Below are 24,837 nucleotides of genomic sequence, written 5' to 3'. Positions count from 1 at the left end.
AAAGTATACAGAGAGACATGTTTTTCTCAAGGTAGATGAACTTTCTTAATAATTTTAATTGAAGCCACATCTGAATTTCAGATCATACAGCTAAATAAATCCACACAGATTTCACAATTGAGCAGGGTGGGTCATAAAAGTATAGCTGCAAGAACATTTTTAATGGCATTTCAAAAGTAGATTAAAGTACTACTCTGGGAACTGAGGTGAAAGTACAGTGGTAGAGTGATATCATGGATAAGGTCCCAAGTTTAATCCTCAGCACTAAAAAAACAGGAAGAAAGAAGAAAACTACTCTAAATATTCCCAACGGCCAAGCAGCAGAAGCAATAAATGAAAGTAAATAAAATGTGGTGTGTATATATATATTTTATGTATTTATTTATTTATTTATTTGATCATGGGGCTTGAACTCTGGGCTTGGCGCTATCTTTGCACTCTTCAGCTCAAGGCGAGTGCTCTACTGCTTGCGCCACAACGCCACTGTGCCACTTCCGGTTTTCTAGTGGTTTATTGGAGATAAGAGTCTAACGGACTTTCCTGCCCAAGCTGGCTTTGAACCACGATCCTCAGATCTCAGCCTGCTAGGTAGCTAGGATTACAGGCATGAGTCACCAACACCCAGCTGTGGTATATTCTTAAAATGAAGTACTATTCATTTTTTTAAAAAAGGAAAGAAATTCTGACATACTTGACAACATGGAAGAACTTTTAAGGACATTCTTCTAAATGAAATTGGTCACGAGCCGGGTGATGGTGGCTCACGCCTATAATCCTAGCTACTCAGGAGGCTGAGATCTGAGGATCAAGGTTCAAAGCCAGCCCGGGCAGGAAAGTCCGTGAGACTTTTATCTCCAATAAACCACTAGAAAACCGGAAGTGGCGCTGTGGCTCAAGTGGTAGAGTGCTAGCCTTGAGCTGAAGAGCTGAGGGCCAATGCCCAAGCCCAAAGTTCAAGCCCCACGACCAACAAAAATAAATATAAGGGCTGGGAAGGTGGCTCAGTAGTAGAGCACTTGCCTTGCATGCCTGAGGCCCTGGGTTCGATTCCTCGGCACCACATAAGCAAAAAGAAAAAAGCCAGAAGTGGCACTGTGGCTCAAGTGATAGAGTGCTAGCCTTGAGCTGAAGAGCTCAGGGACAGCGCCCAGGCCCAGAGTTCAGGACCCATGACCAGACGTTCAGGACCCATGACCGGACCTAAAAAATAAAAAATAAAAATAAAATAAAATAAAAAATAAATAAATATAAATAAATATTGTATGGTTCTACCTATATGAGACAGTTACTGTGGCCAAAGTCACTAAAACAGAAAACAGAATGATGATTGTCAGAGATGGGGAAGAAAGAAATGAAGTATTGAATGGCTTTAGAGTTTCAGTTTCTCAAGATGAAGACTTTCTAAAAGGAAACTAGATTATGAGACAGAATTGGTCCTTTTAAAAAAAAAAAAAGGGGCTGGGAAGGTGGCTCAGTGGTAGAGCGCTTGCCTTGCATGCATGAGGCCCTGGGTTCGATTCCTCTCAGCACCACATAAGAAAAAAACCGGAAGTGGCGCTGTGGCTCAAGTGGTAGAGCGCTAGCCTTGAGCTGAAGAACTGAAGGACAGCACCCAGGCCCAGAGTTCAGGCCCCACAACCGGAGCCCCTCCCCCTCCCCCCAAAAAAGAGCTGGGCTCCGGTGGCTCACATCTGTAATCCTAGCTACTCAGGGGGTTCAGATCTGAGGATCACAGTTTGAAGCCAGCCTCAGCAAAGTCCATGAGATCTTTTTTTTTTTTTTGGTTGGTCGTGGGCCTTGAACTCTGGGCCTGAGCGCTGTCCCTCATCTCTTCAGCTCAAGGAAAACGCTCTACCACTTGAGCTACAGCGCCACTTCCAGTTTTTCTGGTGGTTTATCTGAGATAAGAGTTTCAGACTTTCCTGCCTAGGCTGGCTTTGAACTGTGATCCTCAGATCTCAGCCTCCTGAGTAGCTAGGATTACAGGCATGAGCCACCGGCGCCCTGCTCCATGAGATCTTATCTCCAATAAACCACCAGAAAAACCAGAAATGGCAGTGTGGCTCAACTGGTAGAGCGCTAGCCTTGAGCTGAAGAGCGCAGGGACAGTGCTCAGGCCCAAGGTTCAAACCCCAGGACTGACAAAAAAAAAAAAAGAAGAGGGCTGGGAAGGTGACTCAGTGAGAGAGCACTTGCCTTGCATGCCTGAGGCCCTGGGTTCGATTCCTCAACCACATAAGCAAAAAAAAAAAAAAGAAGAAGAAGAAAAGATGATTGATAGTAACTTTTTTGGCATGTGTTTTTCACTACAATTTTAAAAAAGAACCACTCTAAATACAAAAGAAAATTTTTGGAGAAAAAAGTTCTTTCATTCACCCTAGGTAGGTAAGGCAATTCCATGGCTCTGCCTTAGCCTGAGAAAGAATGTCAGTTCAATGCCTTACATGATAAAATACTCATTTCATGTAAATGAAGGACGCTCTTTAATGCATTCATAACGGCCTGATAACTTGCTTAAGAGTTTCCTCTTCCATTTCACCTGGGTTCCAGACTTCTCTGGGGACAGACTTGACCAATAGGCCTTACTGCTGACCTGTCCTAACTCCTGGTCAAGTCAGCCACACACCCATTACTCCTTAAAAACCCCTTCGCTGGTCTGGCTTGTCTGTTCCATCTCCATACCTGGATTGTCTTCTGCCCTGTCCCAGCTTTCCAGATGAAATCACTGATAGGAGGGAAGAAGAGTGATGTGGCGGGGGAAGAGATCCGGTCTAAGAGACTATACAGATGCCCCTCAGAGCAGACGGCTCTAACCATATGGCAAAGGAAATGCTGACAGGCCCAGCTGGGATCAGGAGTTCTTTACTTGTTAGTCCAGGCGGAGCAGCCCCGTGAGGCAGCCATTAGCACCCCTTTGACAGCTGGGAACCAAAGCCTCACAAAGAGCCATAAAGAGCCAAGCAGGTATCTCAGCCCTGCCTGCTATAGATGTGTGTCTGTGCCTCATCCAAATCTATCACTGTCATTTAGCACATCACTAAACTCTAGCTCCTCTTCCAAATGCCAGCACCTGTATTACTTTGCCAGTGAGATCTCCCTGGTCTTGGAGCCTGCTTTACAGAACTCTGATGGGTCTGATGAGCTTGGGGAAGTAGCCATCAATAACTACGGCCCTGGCCTGGAGTGAGACACCTCTGAGTGTTACTAGTTTATTGTTATTATAGAGGTGATGTACAGAGGGATTGTAATTACGTGAGTCAGGCTATGAGTCCATTTCCTTTGAGGAGGGTGTTTTGCACCAACACCTGGTGCTCCCCAGGAAGATGGAGTTCTGGAACCTGAGAAGAACTGTGTCCCTTTTTAGCCCTCCTGATTTGCCTGTCATCTCCATCCCCTACCAGCACCTCTTGAGAACATAATATATTTGTATTCAAACCCTTGTCTCAGGATCTACACCTTGAGGAAACCAAATAAGATACTTACTATCTAAAACAAAGGTCCCAAATCATGCCACAAAGTGGCTGTAGCTTTCCATTGCTCTTACTTGATATCCCAAATGTAGATGTAGGTGTCCACCGAGCTGGTGACTAGGAGATCAGGCTCAAACACCGCCCAGTCCAAGTCGCTGGGACAGAAGAAATACAGAATAAAGATAAGAAAAACAACTTCATGTCTGGCTCCAAAGCATTAGCAAATCTAGTCTCTACTGACTTAAACATGACATGGTTCAGGATGGGGAATTCCAAAGTTCCTTGGTATTAAACAAGAGTAAACTGAATTCAGAAAGTTTTCAGGTCCTCCTTTGGTTGCCATGGACACTATCACCTGCTCCCGAGATAGAAATGAAACATTTCAACTTAATGCATGCAGTCTCCCTTCCTCCCTTTCCCACTCCAACAGACAAAAACAGTCAAAAGAAAAGAAAAACACACAAAGTAATCATTTACTAAATCAGAGCCAAGCACAGGAACCCTGGATTACCTTGGAAAACATTAAGGACCGTTGGCCACTCAGAGCCAGGGCAACACAGAGAGGATCAAGTCTTGCAAAGAGGGTGGCATCTTCATTTTAACAAATGACTGGAACAAAGCGACACAGGTTGAGGAGCTGTGGAAGGCTGATGCCTACCTGATTACCCGAGTATGGCCCTGTAAGGTTGTGCCGACTTCTCCACTGCCATCTTTCCACTTATAAAGGTCAACACGTTGGTTACTCTGAAAAGAAACCAGAGGGAGAAGATAGTGATAACATAGCACGCACACTGGAATGTATGCTCTCATCCTCAATTGCTTACAGCAAAAGGAGGGGAAGCCACTGTGTATGGCAGAGATCCTACATGCTGAACTCTTCAAATAGCTATCTGAAATCTTATAATCAAAATGGCTTTAGCCCAGTGTTCAGGGTTATAAGTTTCAAGTGAAACAGCAGTGTTATCTTCCAAGGAATCCATCTTGAACAGTCACAGCTGACCTACAGCTCCAGAGATGTCCCTGACCATTAGAGTAATCTCATCCCCTCACTGGAGATCACCCCTCAATTCTCCTGCTGTCACACTGAATGTTTTCGGCTTACCCTTCCCAGAATCCAATGCCCAGAGTCTATCCACCAACATTTTTAAAATACATATACACAAGAAACAAACAAAAAAAAAGAGCTGAGGAGCTGAGGGACAGCGCCCAGGCCCAGAGTTCAAGCTCCACGACCAAATAAATAAATAAATATTTTATGATTATATTAGCCTGGTGCCACTGGCTCACATCTGTAATCCTAGCTACTTAGGAAGCTGAGTTCTGAGGATCACAGTTCAAAGCCAACCCAGGCATGAGAGTCTTATCTCCAATAAACCACTCAAAAACTGGAAGTGGTGCTGTGGTCAAGTGGTAGAGCACTAGCCTTGAGCTGAAGAGCTAAGGGACAGAGCCCAAGCCCAGAATTCAAGCCCCACAATGAAAGGAAGAAAGAAAGGAAGGAAGGAAGGAAGGAAGGAAGGAAGGAAGGAAGGAAGAAAGAAAGAGCACCAAAAAGTGTCAAAGAAGGCAAAATTACACAAGAGTCCTTTAAATATGCCTGTATCAAATTTTTCTTTCTTTCTTCCTTCCTTCCTTTTGTCAGTATTGGGGTTTGAACTCAAGACCTTATGCTTGTCAATCAAGTACTCTACCACTTGAGCCATAGCCCTAGCCCTTTTTACTCTGGTTATTTTTCAAGAAGATTCTCACTTTTTGCCCAGGTTAGCCTGAATTGCAAACATCCTATTTATTTTTTCTGCATAGGTGGGATGACAGATGCATGTCATTACAACCAGGCTTTTGTTGTTGCTGTTGTTTTATTGAGATAGGGTCTCACAAACTTTTTGCCCAGGCTGGCCTTGAATCATGATTCTCCCAATCTCAATTTCCCAAGTAGCTAGGATTAAAGGTGTGAATTACCTCACCAGACTGTATCAAAGGACTGAAAGAGAAAAAGAAAAGGAAAAATGAAACACACATACACACAAAAAAACTATTACAGGAAAAAGGAAGAAAAAAAATAAAGACTCCATAAAATCACATTTTACTTTTAAAAAAAAACAGCTAAATATCTCTAAATATCATGCTTAAGAAACACTGAAAAGTATATAAAAATTACTAATTAGCTGAAACAGCCTGGCTCATGATTATAATCCCAGCTACGTAGGAGGCTGAGATCTGAGGATCAGAGTTCAAAGCCACCCTGGGCAGGAAAGTCCACGAGACTCTTATCTCCAATTAAATTAAACATCAGAAAACTGAAAGTAGAGATGTGGCTCAGTCGTAGAGTGCTACCTTTAAGCCCTGAGTTCAAATCCTATAACCAATAAACAAAACAAAACCAAAAACTGACAACAATAACATGATGTTTAGTTATTTTTGAATCCATATGTATACACACACACACACACACACACACACACACATTAGCTTTATTTTTATTTTAGCTCAAAGATAGCTTGATCTATAAGGTTCTAAGTTTTTTATTCTAAAATACTAGTTTCCAAGTCTAAACAGATGAAGTTCTTGAAAAGGTTAAGATTGAGAATAGCTTCCTATAGGAACAGAATAAAAAAAAAAAAAAGTTCCTTATCTTCTTATAACATTACCTACCATTTCCACAGGGTCAGTAGGGGCAGTCCACACTGCTAGTGGCAGTGTGAGACACCTAAGCAATCTGACCTCTGGCCCTTTCCCATCACTCTGAATAGTGCATGGCATCATTCACATTACAGATGAAGCAATGAAAGTTCAAAATGTTGAGTGATTTGTTCACGATGAAAGAGCGTTATTGAGTGTTCAGCTAGAATTTGATCTCATACTTACCTAACTCCTCAAGTTTACCTAACTCCACAGCTCTTTTTCCTACGAAAAGGCTGCCTTCCAACCAAGAACATAAGGGGGGAAAAACTCAGAAAAATTGAACTTCCTCAAAACTAAAACTCTTATAAATTAAACAATAATCTCAAGAAACAGATAATGAGGTATGGCCTGTAATCCTAGCTACTCAGGAGGCTGAGAACTGAGGATCGCAGATCAAAGCCAGCCTGGGCAGGAAAGTCTGTGAGACTCTTATCTCCAATAAACGACTCAGAAAACCAGAAGTGGTGCTGTGGCTCAAGTAGTAGAGCTCTAGCATTGGGCTGAAGAGCTGAGGGATAGCACCCAGGCCCAGAGTTCAAGCCCCATGACTGACAAAAAAAAAAAAAAAAGAGTTGAAGATGGTCTAGTATACAGAATATATAAAAGAATTATTGAGCTAAAGGTGTAGCTCAGTGGTAGGGTATCAAGCCTAGGTCCTATATCACCAAAAATAAAAGGGCCAAGATTCACCAAAAGAGCACATAGAGATGGGCCCTGGTGGCACACTTTTAATCCTAACTAATCGAAAGATTGAGATCTGAGGATCATAGTTCCAAACCAGCCCTGTCAGTAACATCCATGAGACTCTTAAGTCCAATTAACCACCAGAAATCCAGAAGAGGACCTGGTCGGCCAAAAAGAAAAAAAAAGAAAAGAAAAAGAAAAAAGAACATAGAAATAGCCAACAGACACAGAAAAAGAAGCTCAACAGTATTAATCATAAAAGATATGTAAACCAAATCCAAAACAAGGTACCACAGCATACCAATTATTTATCATTTAAATTTATAAACACACACACAATAAACAGCAAATACTGAGAATGTAAAAAGAAACTGGAACCTTTATGCATTGCTGATAAAAATATAAAATTGGCTGAGCACTGGTGGCTCACCCTTGTAATCCTAGCTACTCAGGAGGCTGAGATCTGAGGGTTGCAGTTCAAAGCCAGCCTGGGCAGATAAGTCCTCATCTTTTTTTTTTTTTTGTCAGTCATGGGGCCTGAACTCTGGACTCTGTCCCTCAGCTCTTCAGCTGTAGACTAGCGCTCTACCACTTGAGCCTCAGCCCCACTTCCGGCTTTTTCTGCTTATGTGGTGCTGAGGAATCGAACCGAGGGCTTCATGTACTTGCAAGGCAAGGACTTTACCACTGAGCCACCTTCCCAGCCCCAGTCCTCATCTTTTATCTCTAATAAACTACTCAAAAAAGCCAGAAGTTACACTGTGGCTCAAGTGGTAGAGTGCTCACCTTGAGTAAAGGAAGCTCAGGGATAGTTCACAAGCCCAGAGTTCAAGCCCCAGAAGCAGAGAAAGAAAGAAAGAGAGAGAAAGAGAGAGAGAGAGAGAGAAAAAGAAAGAAAGAGAGAGAGAGGAAGGAAGGAAGGAAGGAAGGAAGGAAGGGAGGAAGGGAGGAAGGGAGGAAGGAAGGAAGGAAGGAAGGAAGGAAGGGAGAGAGAGAGAGGGGGAAGGAGGGAGGGAGGGAGGAAGAAAGAAAGAAAAGACAAGACAAAATTGTGGAAAACAATTTGCTCGTTCACTCAAAAAGTTAAGCCAGGGGCTGGGAATGTGGCTTAGTAGTGGAGTGCTTGCCTAGCATGTGTGAAGCCCTGGGTTCGATTCCTCAGTACCACAAAAACAGAAAAAGCCAGAAGTGGCATTGTGTTTCAAGTGGTAGAGTGCTAGCTTTGATCAAAAGAAGCCCAGGGACAGTACTTAGGCCTTGAGTTCAAGCCCCAGTACTGGCACAAAAAAAAAAAAAAAAGTTAAGCTATAGAATTACCATAGACTGCAATTCTACCACTAGGTATATATCTAGCCACACACGTGTTCAGATCAGCCCTATTCACAATACATATATTGAACTTATGAATTATAGCATATATTTATATCTATATATACATATGTATAGATATATATGCTATAATTCATATGTATGTATAGATATATATAGATATAGATATATAGATATGAAATATTTTTAGTCATAAAAAAAATGACATTCTGGGCTGGGAAGGTGGCTCAGTGGTACAGCACTTGCCTTGCATGCCTGAGGCCCTGAGTTCGATTCCTCAGCACCACATAAGAAAAAAGGAAAAAAAAGCCGGAAGTGGTGCTGTGGCTCAAGTGGTAGAGCTCAAGAGGCTAGCCTTGAACTGAAGAGCTGAGGGACAGTGCCCAGGCCCAGAGTTCAGGCCCCATGACCAGACCCCCCCCCCAAAAAAAAAAACATTCTGATAGGAACCCAGTAGGTTGTTATATTGCATAGGAAGGGTGTACCAGTTATCTGGCCAAACATGTCGATAATGTCAAGGCTGAGAAACCCTGGACAGGGGCTGAAGGGGGGAAGGGAGCTAAAGGGCCCAGAGGTAGAAGCCAACAGAGCATTCCAGCACTCAGGGAAGAGGCCAAGAATGAAAAAGCAGTAGACTGACTCTCCCATCTCTTTCAGAATAGTCCTGAAAATCTGTTCAACTTCAGACATTCACAGGTTAAGTCACAGTCTGTTTTGGAATGACTGGGAAGAGTTTTTCTTTCTTCTCAAGCTGACAAGGTGACTCTTCTTCCTTTGCTCAAAATGCTCTACTAGCTCAGACTGTCAGTCCTGACAAGAGCAGTCCAGCACACAGAATGGCCAAACCCGAGATTAGTAAGAGTCTTTCTGGTAGCCCAGGACAAAGAGCAAAACAGTGAAATCTCTACTTGATCTAGAGGGAAAAAAGATGAAGGCAAAGTCTGTGACACATATTGCCAATTAGGCACCAAATGACTACTCTCCAATTAAGCACCAAAAAAGCCAGAAATGGAGCTGTGACTCAAATGGTAAAACACTAGCCTTGAGCAAAAACAGCCAAGGACAGCGCCCAGGCCCTGAGTTTAAGCCCCAGGTCTGGCATGCGTGCACACACGCGCGTGCGCGCGCGCGCGCGCGCGTACACACACATACATACACACTCACACACACACACACAAAAGATGACATTCCCTAAATGAACTCACTGAAGCTGCAAAGTAATGTGCAAAGCTATCATGAGGATTCCACTGTACAGCTCCAATGTCCCACTTGCTCTGACGAGAGATTTTCCGGTGACCTTCGAAAGGAGCATCCAGATTGATGATGTATAGGAATCTGCGGCTAGAACAACATCAACGTTAGTAAAGTATAGCAACACAACAGCACTGGCACTGGAACAGAAAAACATATTCAGCCTTGCATTCCATTTGTAAGCAGTGCTCCCCAAAACTTCAGATACAGAAAGCGAAACTGTGGCTCAAGTGGAAGAGTACTAGCCTTAAGCAAAAAAAGCTAAGGCTATTACCTATTACCCAGCCGTACCACTCCTAGGCATCTACCCTAAACAACAGGAAGCAGTATACAAAGACACACACAACTCCATGTTCATTGCAGCACTGTTCACAAAAGCCAAGATTTGGAAACAACCCAGATGCCCCACTACTGATGAGTGGATCCAAAAATTGTGGTATCTATATACAATGGAATATTATGCAGCCATTAGAAAGGACAAAATAATGCATTTGCAGGGAAATGGATGGAACTAGATTATTTTGAGTGAAGTAAGCCAAGAACAAAGAGACAAATGGCACATGGTCTCCCTGATATGTGGATGCTAAAGCCAAAATGTAAGAAGATATGACAAAGTAAATAGGACTCAGGAAACAAAGGACAGCCACCCACTTTGTCCTATCATTGATAAATGACTCCATGTTCTTGACCATATATATGGTAGATATATGCATACAACAAAAGCCAGAAGGAGGAACAGAGTAAGTGGGAAAAGGAACAACATACAACAAAGGGGCCGATCAGCTGCACTGGACATAGAAGAAAAAGAACTAAGCAACCCAAAGACAGCGATGGGAAGGGAGGAATGAGAGGGAAAGAGGGAACAGCCTACACTAAGCAAAAGGAAACAAATGTAATCATCACCTGATGGGGAAGAAATAATTTGTATTGTCAAACCTCATAGAATTCACAAACTTTATAGACCACAATAATGACAATTTGCCTTGTGAAGGTTAAAATGTGTCTGTCACTTTAACTAAGTATCACTATTCCACAATACTGTGAAATATGTGAAATTTCTGTAAATCACCTAATATCAATTTTTTAAAAAAGTGAGAGAAGGGATGGGTTAGGAGTGATGGGTGACAATGTTGTCAGACACCTTGTACTCATACTGTGTTGTAGAATGGGAACTTCTTTGTACAACTACTTAAAGATATAATAATTTGGGGCTGGGAAGTTGGCTCAGTGATAGAGTGCTTGCCTTGCATGCATGAGGCCCTGGGTTCGATTCCTCAGCACCACATAAGCAGAAAAAAAAAAGCCAGAAGTGGTGCTGTGGCTCAAGTGGTAGAGTGCTAGCCTTGAGCTGAAGAGCTGAGGGACAGTGCCCAGCTCAGAGTTCAGACCCCACAACCGGACCCCCCCCCCCAAAAAAAAAAAAAAGATATAATAATTTTTAAAATGTAAAAAAAAAAAAAAAGCTAAGGGACAGTAACCAGGCCCTGAGTTCAAGCCCCAGGCCTGGCATAAAAACAAAACAAAACAGACACACTTGATATTTATCTACTCTGAAAGGCATCTAAGTGACTGGAGTAATTCAAGCTGGTAAGCAAGCTAAGGGAAGTCAAATCCCTGTGAGTCTACCTGCAGACCTGTCCTTCTTACCACATCCACCTGTGAGAGAGTGTCTAATCTCCCTGAGTCAGACCCAACCTGCCCCACTCCCCTCCCCCCATCACCCCAGTGCCTGCTTCCATATTACTCCCATGGCAGGGCTGCATTTCTATGGCTACAATTACTCTGCAGTAGGGCCATGAATATTAAGCTTCTTGTCTCAGTTTCTCTGAGTGTCTAGAACATGGACAATGTCTTGAATACCTTTGTCAGCTTCATGTCACCAGGAACAGTGCTCTGCAGTCTTTGATAAGTATGTGGAATTAACACATCACTCATCACTAGGCCAAAATCCTGCAGAGAAATCTCAAATTCCTCTGCAAGCTTACTGTCTGGAAGCCAAATTAAATCTACCAGGAAGGAAAATAATAACCCAAGGAAAAAAATACTGATAATTAATGTTACATATAGTAAGTATGCCGATGTCTAAAGTGTCTATAAATACAAAGAATCTAGAAAATAAAAATGTTGGGCTGGGAAGGTGGCTCAGTGGTAGAGTGCTTGCCTCGCATGCATGAGGCCCTGGGTTCGATTCCTCAGCACCACATAAGCAGAAAAAGCTGGAAGTGGCGCTGTGGCTCCAGTGGTAGAGTGCTAGCCTTGAGCTGAAGAGCTGAGGGACAGTGCCCAGGCCCAGAGTTCAGGCCTCATGACCAGCAAAAAAAAAAAAAAAAAAAGTCCTATGATCACTTATTTTCTTTTATTTTAAGAAAGAAGAAAAAAAAAGGCTGGTACAGGAATCAATACCCCTATAGCCATCTGGTATTGATTATTTATTAGATAGCTCTACAAGCCCCTGAATATCCATGAAGATGAGTAGGCTAAAAATAAAAATAAGTACAATAATTCCTGTTCAGAAAAACTGGGAAATAGCATAAAATTCTAGATAGTGGCAGACACTTTAAGGAAGAATAATTAAAGGAGAAGAAGGATACCATGGAAAGACACAGTATCAAGAGGTGTGCTAGTGGCTCACATTTCTAATCCTAGCTACTCAGGAGGCTGAGTTGGAAGATTGTGGCTTGAAGCCAGCCCAGGCAGAAAAATTTGACTCTCTTCTCCAATTAACAAAAAGCCAAAAGTGGCAATGTAACTCAAATGACAAAGCACCATCCTCTGGCCTCCTCCAAAGAAATCATCTGATCCTGCTGTGAACAGCTGGCATCTTCCTTTCAGAAAGAAAATTTTAAAGGCTAGAGGCATGGCTCAAGTGGCACAGCACTTGCCTATCAAGTTCTGGGTCCTGAGTTCAAACCCAAGTATTGCCAAAAAGAGAAGAAAGTCAGTACAAGGCAAAGAGTTCCATAGATGGGACACATATACATCACCAGGGCAGTTCAAACATCATAGAACAAATATACAGCAGCAAAAAGCAAGCACTTGAGAATGAACATGGTCAATAGAACATATGCATTTATAGCTATTCCCCCCCCCCCCCAAGCCTCAAGAGTTTTTAAAGAAAAAAACAAAACAAGATCCACAAAGGCAAAATGAGAGAGGAAATGAAAAGCAGATGGACAAGTGATAACTAATCTCAAGAAAGGAAGCCAAATAAAGCGTTAATGCTGAAGGGGAAGAGGAGGGGAGCAAGCCCATTAACAGGGATCTGGCCACACCTTCTCAAGGCCAGGATCAGGTAGGGCTGGAAAACAAAAAGCAGAACACAACAATCAGAATTGAGCTGGGAAGGTGGTTCAGTGGTAGAGTGCTTGCCTTGCATGCATGAGGCCCTGGGTTCTATTCCTCAGCACCACATAAGCAGAAAAAGCCAGAAGTGGTAGAGCACTAGCCTTGAGCTGAAGAGCTGACAGCACCCAGGCCCAGAGTTCAGGCCCCACAACCAGCAAAAAAAAAAAAAAAAAAAAATCAGAATTGTTTGAAAGAAGCTAAGGACAGTGGTTTCTGTGTACTACAGCCAGGTGGCCACTTCTTCACCCCATGTAGAAGGCGGGTACTCAAAGGTGTAGTAATGAACTCTATGCATCCTGAGCATGTGTGGTTTTTCCTTGGAACTATGTACTTGAGGATACCAAAGGTCTACTGTATTTCTTACCCTTTAGGAATGAAACAAAAATAATATACAAATAATCCACAAATAGGCCCTTGCAGACACTAGGATATGAGAATTAAATCTTACCATCATGATCTTTAAATATAAGATTATTTTCACCAGATGCCGGTGGCTCACACCTGTAATCCTAGTTACTCAGCAGGCTGAGATCTGAGGATGGCAGTTCGAAGCCAGCCTAGCCAGAAAAGTCCATGAGACTCTTATCTCCAATAAACTGCTCAGAAAGAGCTGGAAGTGGCACTGTGGCTCAAGTGGTAGAGGCTAGCTTTGAGCAAAAGAAGCTCAAAGACAGTCCCCAAGGCCACAGCAAGCCCCAGGACCAGCAAACAAACAAAAAAGGGGGAGGGGGGAGAATATTTTCTAATTTCCCAAAAACTTTCCTTGCAATTTGTTCCCCAGATATTGTAGCCAAATCCGAAAGCTCACTTACCCAGAAAGCACTGCATGCTGCCCAAGACAGTCCACAGACATTGCAGTTGCCTATGAGAGAGAATAAGATTCAGTCTTGCCAGCAAAATCTATCCAGGCAGGGAAAGACAGATGTCCCTTTGGCTTTTCCTTCTCCTATCTCCCAGGCAGTCCCCAGCTAGCAAGTTATCAGTGGTCCTCTGCAGTGAAACCTAATAGCTCCTGCCCAACTTTAACATCTACTTTTATATGTGTGCTGGAACTGGAGGTTAAACTCAGGGCCTGGGTGCTATCCCTAAGCATTTTTGCTGGTGCTTTACCACTTGAACCACAGCTCTACTTCGGCTTTTTGGTAGCTTACTGGAGAGAAGACTCTCACAAACTTTCCCATCCCTGGTGTCTTTGAACCTCAATCCTCAGAACTCAGCCTACTAAGTAATTAGGATTATAGATAGGAACCACCAGCGCTCTACTCACAGAATCTTTTCTTTTTGGTTGTGGGACTTGAACTCGGGGCCTGAGCACTGTCCTTGAGCTCTTCTGTTCAAGGCTAGTAGTGTCCTACCACTTGGAGCCACAGCTCCACTTCTGGTTTTCTGGTTGTTCACTGGAGATAAGAGTCTCACGGACTTTGCTGCCCAGGCTGGCTTCAAACTGTGATCCTCAGATCTCAGCCTCTTGAGTAGCTAGGATTACAGGTGTGAGCCACCGACCCTGGTGAAAATGATCTGAGGATCGTGGCTCAAAGTCAGCCTGGCAGCAAAGTCCATGAGGCACAGCACCCAAGCCCAGAGTTCAAGCCCCATGACAAAAAAAAAAGAGGGGGGCATTATGAAGATTAACTTTTTCTACTTTATTCAATAGTTCACAGAGAGAGGCAGGAGCTTCTCTCAATCATCACTGGGAAACAATGTAAATTCACACTACAGAAACACACTTTCAGCCGGGTTCCGGTGGCTCACGCCTGGAATCCTAGCTACTCAGGAGGCTGAGATATGAGGATCGCAGTTCAAAGCCAGCCCAGGCAGGAAAGTCCTTGAGACTCTTACCTCCAATAAACCACTAGAAAACCAGAAGTTGTGCTGTGGCTCAAGCGGTAGAGCGCTCGTCTTGAGCTGAAGAGCACAAGGACAGCGCCCAAGCCCAGAGTTCAAGCCCCACAAAAAGAAAAAGAAAAAGAAAGAAATACACTTTCAACTCTAAATATAAAAATCAAAAAGAAAAACAGAAACTCCTAAAGGTAGTTATATTACGCAAAGTACTTTGTTCTTTTACTATGACAACTGCTCTTTAGATTTAATTATTATTTGTTCCTGCATCATAGCATCCTAATGTGTGTGTCAGCACCTTCTCTGTAGGTTACTTCAATTACATCTCTATAAAGGTAGAGGGGTGAGACTACCTTGGTTTCTATGAGAATCAGGGGCTTGCAAATTAATATCTTCTCAACTAGCAGGCCTGGAGGCATGATGCACTATCCCATTCTGTCCTACTCCCCATTGAAGGCAATAAATAAGAACAATAATGGCGGGCACCAGTGGCTCACACCTGTAATCCTAGCTACTCAGGAAGGTGAGATCTGAGGATGGAGGTACAACGAGCCCAGGCAGGAAAGTCCATGAATTTCCAATAAACCACCAGAAAAACCAGAAGTGGCACTGTGGCCCAAGTGGTAGAATGCTAGCCTTGAGCTGAAGAGCTGAGGGACAGCACCCAGGCCCAGAGTTCAAGCTCCACAACCAACAAAGAAAGAATAGCAAGATGGCTATTTTCCTCTAGGAGACTGCTCTCCCCACCTCCCCACCCCCCACCCCACCCAGGGAAAGAGAGGTCAAAGAAATGCTGTCTGTTGACAGCATAAAAGTGCTTCAGGATCTATTAATCCAAAAGCTACTATCAAGTTCTCAATGTGGGCTACTTATCAGAGGGCACCACAGAGCAGACCGTTGGTAGAGCCTCTACGCTTTTAATATTTATGGAGAAAGACAGGATGGGATTGTTGAAAGAACCACACCACCTACTTTCTGTAATCCAGATTATCCTCAGTGTAAACCCACTGAGTATGGACAGGACTTTATACTTGTGCATCCAGGAGGAGATCAAGAAGTCTGGCACACAGAAAGTATTTAATAATATGTTAAACAGATCAAGAGTAAAACCCAGTAATATCCTAGGTGTTAGAAATGGGGACACACAATTCTTATAGACCAGTTTTATGACAGGGTCTAGCTACTAAGCAAAGTAGTATTATGTACTGCAGGGGAGGAGGTGGAGCAGTCAGAGCTGGTGTCATCAGCTAATGCCATCAGCCATTATTAAGAAAAGCCTTAGCCAAGTCACTGTAGATTAGTTAATTGGGGATCAGCATCCTATTTGGCAATACAGAGAAAATGCTTGCTCATTTTGTACAGTTTTTTCATTCATTTGGAAAGGATAATTTTAGGTAAATCACTTAGCACAAAGCTTGCCATATGGAAGACACGGTATAGAAAAATGGTTTTTAAAAATCGTTAGTAAATGCTAACGTTTCAGGCTGGCACTGATGGCACACACCTGTAATCGTAGCTACTCAGAAGGCTGAGATCTGAGAATCGCGGTTCAAAGGCAGCCAGGGCAGGAAAGTCCATGAGACTTGTATCTGCAAGTAATCACCAGAAAATCGAAAGTGGAGCTGTGGCTCAAAGTGGTAGAGCATTAGCCTTGAGCAAGAGCACAGGGACAGCGCCCAGGTCCTGTGTTCAAGCCCCACAACCGACAAAAAAAAATGCTAACATTTCCTGAGACTTGCCATGTGCATGTGTCAATGGGAAGTATGCCTTCATAAAATTCTTATGCCAATCCTTGAGGCAGATACAATGACATGAGAGTAAACTAACATGTGGAGGGGGTGGCAACACCCAGGTTCAAACTCAAGTAGTACCGGTCGTCTTGTCCATTACACTGTCTTTTCCACTATTAGAACGGTCCGCAACCATTCATTAGGATAGACGCCGAAGCAGGCACTTTGCAAGCAGGATGTCACAAAGCTCGCCTCAGAACCCCGCGAAGGAAGAACTAAATCCATGCAGCTGAGGCTCAGAGAAGTTCTGCAACTTGCCCCCAGGTCACCAAGCGCACTACACCTTCCAGCTCACGACTCTGGGCGTCGGAAGCCCCCCTTCCACCCGTCATCTCGGCCTCAGTGTTCCCAGGTAGGCTTCCCCTTTCCACAGAAAGTGGAGAACTGCCCTCCCACGGTCAAGAAGATTCTCCGCGCCCGCCTGGAGCTGACGGCTCCAGGTCACCCCCGTCCTAAATCGCTCCAGTCCAGGAGGTCTTATTCGCTTCAGCTGACTGACAGGACGGCGTAGGGGGGGGGGGGGGGGAGAGAGACCATGCAGTGCGCATGCTCACACTGCTCCATTCGCAGCCTCTCCCTCCCCTCCATCCTCCGGCTTACTTGTGAGTCGCGGAATTCCACCACCACGTTTTCGCTGCTCCAACGCGCCGCCATCTCCTTTGCCTGGCCACAGAGGGCCCAAAATCGCGCCCTCCCTAGAGCTGCGTCCCTAGGGCCAAGCAGTTCCACGCCGCTTGCTACTCTGCGAGGCCACGCCCCTTTCCTCCTTCAGTCTGACCATCAGTCATTGGCTGTCCCAATATAAGCTCTGCCTTCTTCCTGTCTCCTCCAATTGAGGCACAGCATCCGCCCCAAACAGGCACGCTCCCTCTCACTTCCGTCATCAGCTTGAGTCACCTAAATTCCCTGCGTCTGTGGACACGCCCGCTCTGTCGCAAGATCTACTGGGAGTTGTAGTTCAAGGCCGAGCACTGAGTGGGTCACCCAAAAGAAAAGTCCTCACAGGTTAGACTTGGTGAAGGGCCGGTCCCTCTTGGCCTCACCATCTTCTCACTAGTGTCCCTGGCATTGTCTTAGACCCATTCTACAAACCAATAGCAAACATGTAAATGGAACATGCTTCTTCTATTGATGCTTGCCATCAAGGTTTTAAAAATTCTGGATAAGTGATTGTTTCATACATACAATACAGCTGTGCCTCCAAGTATTTAGAGACTCAGGGTCTTAAAACCCTTTTAGGGGTCTCTGAGGGGGGAAAAAAAAACCTCATAACTTTTTTATTTTTCCAGTCCTGGGGCCTGAACTCAGGGCCTGGGCACTATCTCTGAGCTTCTTTTGCTCAAGGCTAGCCCTGTACCACTTGAGTCACAGCACCACTTCCGACTTTTTCTGTTTATGTGGAACTGAGGAATCGAACTCAGGACTTCAAGCACGCTAGGCAAGCACTCTACCACTAAGCCACATTCTCAGCCCTCATAATATTTTTTTTAATTTCTATTTTGTGTGTATGTGGGATTGTGTTGGTCCCCGGCTTAAACTCAAGGCTTGGGCACTGTCCCTGAGCTTTTATGTTCAATGCTAACACTCCTCTTAAGCCACAGCTCAACTTCTGGCTTTTTGCTGCTTAAATGGAGATTAGAGTCTCCATTGCCTGGGCTGGCTTTAATCTGTGATCCTCAGATCTCAGCTCCTGAGTAGGTAGGATTACAGACGTGAGTCACTGGTGATCAACCAAAATACATCATCTTAGTAAGAAGGTAATTTAATTCACTGCTGTGAAGTGGAATTTTCCAGAAGCTACATGGTACTTAATGCACCACTTAATAAAAGTAGATTTGAGAGTCCATCTGCCAAACATTAATGTTTGTCACTCTTCTCACTAGAAATTTTAGGTTCTTAGTTACAACTTCTAATAGTTACTGAAGGATTGACTCCTACCTTATTCTCCCAGGTCAAGCAAAGCACCAGGTTCTGGCTCACCTGCTTGCCCACAAGCCATTTGGACTAGGCTTAGCTGAAAGTCCCCTCACCCCCACCCGTAGCATTCCACTCTGGGCCTGGCCAAAGACACTGCCCCCAAGAGACCATAGCCCATATTTTGTTTTCTGCTTCCTTGTTAAGATCTAGTTAAGCCCACCCCAAATCCACCCCTTGTACAACCTCCAAACCTGGGGGAAGGCCTGTGCCCCTCATGAGGAATAAACTATCTAGTGGCAACCGGGTTGAAGCAGGGGCTCTTGATTGCTTAATTTGCTTTTGTTGCTTTACCATTTCAGCCACACCACCAACCTGCCTTTCTTGCTGTTTATAAGTACTGTGCACTAACAGATTGTGCCACTGAAGCTCTTTTCTTGCTGTTTAATTGGACATGGAGTCTCTAGGACTTTTCTGCCTGGACTGGACTGGGATCCTCAGCTCTCTACTTCCTGAGTATCTAGTGTTACAGGCACCCAGCTTACTATTATCACTATTTCTATATGCAAGTCGTCACACAAATAAAAGTTGTGGCCCCTTTTCTCTTGGACTGTTGGATTTTAAATGGAAAACAGACTTGTCAAAGGGGAAAAAAACATCAGCAAATCCCTATTTGTCCAGAGCTTTCCTGGTTTTAGCACCGTGTCCAAGGAAGAGTGCTGCATCCCAGAAAAACCTTCCATATCAGGAAAACTGGAACAGTTGGTCCCTCCACAATAGGAATATACTTGGCAGAATGAACTGTGCACTATAATATACTTGTTAGCAATGTGTCAGAATAGCCTAAACAGAGGACCTGAAATGGTCTTGAAGGTGACATTTGAGCTTTTCAGTGTCATATTAAGATTTTGGTGGGGCTGGGAATGTGGCTAGGTGGTAGATTGCTTGCCTAGAATGCATGAAGCCCTGGGTTCGACTCCTTAGTACCACATAAACAGAAAAAGCTGGAAGTGATGTTGTGGCTTAAGTGTTGGAGTGCTACCCTTGAGCAAAAGAAGCTCAGAGATAATGCCAAGGCCCTGAGGTCAACACACACACACACACACACACACACACACACACACACACACACACACACACACACACACACACACACACACACATTTTGACAGGGGTTTATAATTTTAAAATGTACTTTAGTATTAAAAGTGTGAACAAAAGATCGTGAAGTGTGAAGAGCAGGATGTGTTCCAAGGACATAAAGCTGTTCCCTAATTAACTCTGTTTCTCATGGTAGTATGCTTTCTTTCCTTCAAAACACAGATCACAGCAGAGTACCAGTGTCTTAGGCCTACAATCCTAACTAAGGAGGAGGCTGAGATCTTAATGCATGAGCCTCTTTTCTCCAATTAACCGCAAAAGAGGCCAGGAATGAATCTGTGGCTCAAGTGGTAGAGCACTAGCCTTGATCAAAAAGGCTTAGGGATAGTGCCCAGGGCCTGAGTTCAAGCCCCAGGATTGGGGAACACGTTCCCACATGCACACGCATGCACACACACATGTGCACATCGAAGTTCAATATTTAGTTATTTCATATTTTCAAGCTTTGGGAAAACAGGAAACTGGCCCATTTTGTTGGAGCCTGCTTAATGTCTGAATTCACACAATATTCTGTGACTGTCCAGTGAATGAATGCAAATTGCATATGAAGTCATAACCCTAAAGGGCAGTCTAGGTCAGAACATTTTCTTTTTCTTTCTCTCTTATTTATTTTTTTTTTGGTCAGTGGTAGAGTTTGAACTCTGGGCTTGGGCGCTGTCCCTGTGCTCTTCAGCTCAAGGCCAGCACTCTACCACCTGACCTACAGTGCCAGTTCTGGTTTTTGAGTGGTTTATTGGAGATAAGAGTCTCATGGACTTTCCTGCCCAGGCTGGCTTTGAACCACGATTCTCAGATCTCAGCCTCCTGAGTAGCTATGATTACAACCGTGAGCCACCGGAGCCTGGCTAGGACATTTTCTGTGCAACCAAAAGTAACTTCAGAAATTATTCAAGGTCTTTGTTTTAATTCTTTTTTTTTTTTTTTGGTCCGGTCGTGGGGCCTGATCTCTGGGCCTGGGCGCTGTCCCTCAGCTCTTCAGCTCAAGGCTAGCACTCTACCACTTGAGCCATAGCGCCACTTCTGGCTTTTGTGCTTATATGGTGCTGAGGAATTGAACCCAGGGCCTCATGCATGCAAGCAAGCATCTACCGCTGAGCCACCTTCCCAGCCCTAATTCTTTCCATCTAGAATGAAATAAAAAATTATCATTCTCCTGAAAGACCCCCCCGTCCCGCATCCACTCAGCAGGTTTGTCTTTTACACTATAGCTCTGGAAAAATTCCTCCTTGAGCCTGATGAGGCTTGTGCCTTTAGTACTGAAAGCAGGCACTGTTCACTGCCGTTACTGACTCCATTTTGGCCTTCTGTGCCACTTTATTCCTCTCTCGAATTTCTCACTCCTGTGGCCACTTCGGATTTCAGGAAGAACAAGACTGATCGATAACATCTTTATGACAAGAGACTGAAACTACCACTAAGGAACAGCACAGGTGTGCAAGGACAACCTTTCCCCATCCTTAAAAAGAAGGAAGAGGGGGAAAAAGGAAGAGGAGAAGGAGAAGGAGGAGGAGGACTAGGAGGAAGGAGACATAGAAGGAGAAGAAGGAAGAGAAGGAGGAGGAGAAGGAAGAAAGAGGAAGAAGGAGGAGGAGGAGGGGGAGAAGGAGAAGGAGGAGAAGGAGAAGGTGAACAACAAGACAAAGATGAAGACGAAGACAAAAGAAGAAGAAGAAGAACAAGAACAAGAACAAGAAGAACAAGAACAAGAAGAGGAAGAAGAAGAAGAGGAAGAAGAGGAAGGTGTGATGATGGTGGAGGTGGTGGCAATTACCATTAAATAAAGATAATTATTATAATGAGATTGTGCCTGGAACTGGAGTAATCATCTATGGGAACCAATTGCTCCTCTCAAGTAATGAAAGTGAAAACCACATATCCTAAATTCCTCCTAGAGCCAGAACTGAGATAATGATCCTTCAGAGTTGACACTGGCCTGTTCAAGATAAACTGCTCAGACAGCTATGAATATATCATACATCTTAACTCTCTTGCCTATAAAACTTCAAAGCTCCTGTAAGCCCATTGAAGACAGTCATGGGTCACTTTGTCTTCCTGACACTTCTATCAATATAACTTCCTTTCTCTGCCATTCACCAGTGCTGGTCTCTAGGTGGCAGAGCCTAATCTGGTTGGTACTCCTGGAAGCAGGTTACTTCAAAACACGAGTTTCAAATGCAGCACTGGCTGAGGTTAGAGAATGAGTTGAGCCTAGGAGTTAGACTAACGTCTGCAACATAGTAAGAACCCTAATATCAACCAGAAGAAATTGAATCCTGGGTGCTGGTGACTCACACTGTAATCCTAGCTACTGAGATCTGAGGATCAAAATTTGAAGAAGAGCAGGAAGGCAAAAGATTGGAAGTCAGGTTCAGGAGCAGGGAAAAAGGAAAACTAAATATACATTCTTTTTGAGACTTGATGTCACTGCTATATAGCCCAACTCTGGCTGGCCTTAAATTCATGATCCTCCTGCCTCAGCTTCCCCAGGGCTGTGATTACAGGTTTGCTAAAATCTACATCTAGCTAAAATAAATAATAGTTCCTACACGTATGCCTATGCAAGCATGTCAGACTGAGTGAACAAACTGATTCATCTAACACCATGTATGTGTATTTGCCTGTTAGCTACAGGCAGGAAGTGCCCAGTAACTGCTGAATAAGTGATTAGTAGTCAGATATGGTTATTACTCATGATACATGGCAGCCTGGGCACTGATGGCCCACACCTATAATCCTAGCTACTCAGAAGGCTGAGATCTGAGGATCACAGTTCGAAGCCATCCTGGGCAGAAAAGGTCATGAGATTCGTATCTCCAATTAGCCACCAGAAAACCAGAAATGGTGATGTGGCTAAAGTGGTAGAATGCTAGCCTTGAGTGAGAACAACCAATAAATAGAAGGAAGAAGAAGAAGAAAAAGAGGAAGAAGAAGGAGGAGGAGGAGGAGGAGGAAGAGGAGGTAAATCATCATCATCTATGGTAGGATGTAGTGAGAAGTATAATAATAAGAAAAGTTGGAAAGGATAAGGAAGGGCCCTGCTTAGGGATTTGAGCTGTGTTTTGGATCTCGATATAGAGCCCAAGACATTCTAAGGCCCTGTCTGTCCATATAGAGCTTGCTAATTTACTTCCCTTCCAAACCAGTGAGCTCACCCTTGGCCCAACATTTCTGCAAATCTCTCCAGCTTCCACCTGTTTTCATATTTTTCCCGTTCTTAAAATCTGTTGTCGTAGACTGTCAGCATAGAAAGTACTCTGTGTTTCAAGTCCTTGGGTGCACTCTGTTCTCTCAATGTTTTCTTCTTTTGATGTGAAAAGAATACTGAGGAGAGGGAGCCTTAGCACCTTCCCAGTCGCCTTCCTCAGTCCTTCCCTCTCCATCTTCCACCCACACCCTGTCCCACCCACAATGTGGTGTCATGACACTGTCATTAAAGAGGGAAGGCAGAACTTGAGAGCTCTCTGGCTGCTGCTTCCTTGCTCTGCTCTGCTGAGATTCACAGGTGGATGTCCTGACTGAATTAGAAGCCAGGAACCCTTGGAAGTCCTTGGCCAAGGAGACTCCAATTCATCAACTATATCTTTTCAGATGATCACTTACTAAGCCAAGCCCCAGAAAGGCAGCGTACAGGGTAAATGCAAAACTCAGACCTTTGACTGGCTCTTAGTGGAAGCTAGCAATCAGTTTGCACACATATATTTATCTTTCTAGTATTCCACTTCCTCTTCTGAAGATGAGGAGTTAACCGTTAATTTCACACAGCCTTCCCCACACCTGTCCCCTCATTTCTTTAAAAAATTGGTCATAGGGCTTGAACTCTGGCTTGGGCGCTGCTTCAGCTCAAGGTGAGCACTCTGCCATCCAATTGTGCTCTTTCTCTCTCCTATCATTTAACTATTCATTCACTCACTCTTTTTTTTTCCCTGTCGGTTGTGGAGCCTAGGCTCTGTCCTTGAGCTCTTTTGCTCAAGGTAGGACTAGCACTCTATCACTTTGAGCCACAGTTCCACTTCCAGTTCTTGAGTGGTTAATTGGAGATGAGAATCTTTTTTTTGGGGGGGGGGGGTCCGGTCGTGGGGCCTGAACTCTGGGCCTGGGCGCTGTCCCTCAGCTCTTCAGCTCAAGGCTAGAGCTCTACCACTTGAGCCACAGCACCACTTCTGGCATTTTTCTTTTTGCTTATGTGGTGCTGAGGAATCGAACCCAGGGCTTCCAGCATGCAAGGCAAGCGCTCTACCACTGAGCCACCTTCCCAGCCCCGGAGATGAGAATCTTATGGGGACTTTTCTTCTTGGGCTGACTTTGAACCTGGATCCACAGTTCTCAGCTTTCTGAGTAGCTAGGATTACAGGCGTTGAGCTACTAGTGCTTGGTGCTGCTACTCACACATTCTTATTGCAAATATTGAGAGCTTATCACATATCAGGCACTGATTTAGGCTTATGTAATAGATAATACTGCATTATTACTAATGGCTTTGATAATGGTTTCTTTAATTGGAGTGTTGGGGCTCTAACTAAGGCCTTGCTCTTGTGTCAGACAAGTACTCTGACACTGAACTGCAGATCCAGATCAATCCCTTTGGATATACATTATATTGTAACTCATAAGTGATACAATTAACCTTATCAAAGGTATAACTAACGAATTCAGTATTGTCACATGGTTGCACAATCACCAGTGTCATCTGATTATACAGCATTTTCACCTCTTCAAAAGGAAATGCATACACATGGAATCCCAGTACCTGGGAGGATGCCTCAACCTCCTAGGTACTGGGATTCCATGTGTTTGAGGCCTGGAGACCCAATCACAACAAACAAAAGGAAAGCCTTAGTAGTCAGTCTCTGTTCTTTCTTCCCCTCAGGCCCTGATAGCCAACACTCTTTCTCAGTGGATTTGCATACTCAACATTTCAAATAAGTACAATCATATAACTGGCACCTTTTTAGGACTGGCTTCTTTTATGTAGCATAATTATTTTCAAGATTCATTCATTTTATATCATGTATCAGTCCTTTATTCCTTTTTATGGCTGAATAATATTTCATTGTATGGATAAACCTTTATTGGTTTATTTGTTATCTATTGTTGGACATGAGTGGCTTTTACTTTTTAGCTATTTTAGGTAATACTTTCATGAATACTCATGTGTGTGTATTTATATGTGTGTGAGAAAGAGAGAGGGAGAGAGAGAGAATGTGTGTTTAATTTTTCTGGGAAATTGACCTAAGGGTAGAATTGTTGGATCATATTGTTACTTTATGTTTCATCTTTTTGAGGAACGACCAGCCTCTAAAGCAAGTACATTGTTTTACATTCCCACTAGCAAGGTATAAAGGCCTGAATTTCTCAGCTTCCCATCAACACTT

The 24,837-nt window shown here is 43.9% G+C and overlaps 1 protein-coding gene across 2 annotated transcripts in view; it reads right to left on the bottom strand.

Moving 5' to 3' along the window:
• Wdr59 (WD repeat domain 59) overlaps nt 1-17,114 on the bottom strand; it is a 69,736-nt gene extending 52,622 nt beyond the window's left edge. For both annotated transcript variants that reach the window (XM_042700940.1, XM_042700939.1), the window contains exons 1-5: nt 16,991-17,114; nt 13,574-13,623; nt 9,371-9,506; nt 4,129-4,214; nt 3,545-3,625 (exon numbers count right to left, since the gene is read on the bottom strand). In XM_042700940.1, the coding sequence (XP_042556874.1) occupies nt 3,545-3,625; nt 4,129-4,214; nt 9,371-9,506; nt 13,574-13,623; nt 16,991-17,044 (407 nt within the window). In that variant the 5' untranslated portion in view covers nt 17,045-17,114. The remainder of the gene's footprint in view (nt 1-3,544; nt 3,626-4,128; nt 4,215-9,370; nt 9,507-13,573; nt 13,624-16,990) is intronic.
• Between the last annotated feature and the right edge of the window lie 7,723 nt (nt 17,115-24,837).

Source organism: Dipodomys spectabilis, unplaced genomic scaffold (genome assembly GCF_019054845.1).
Source record: "Dipodomys spectabilis isolate Male_0828 unplaced genomic scaffold, ASM1905484v1 ptg000273l, whole genome shotgun sequence".
NCBI classification, from domain to species: domain Eukaryota; kingdom Metazoa; phylum Chordata; class Mammalia; order Rodentia; family Heteromyidae; genus Dipodomys; species Dipodomys spectabilis.
This window is presented reverse-complemented; position numbering and strand designations above follow the sequence as displayed.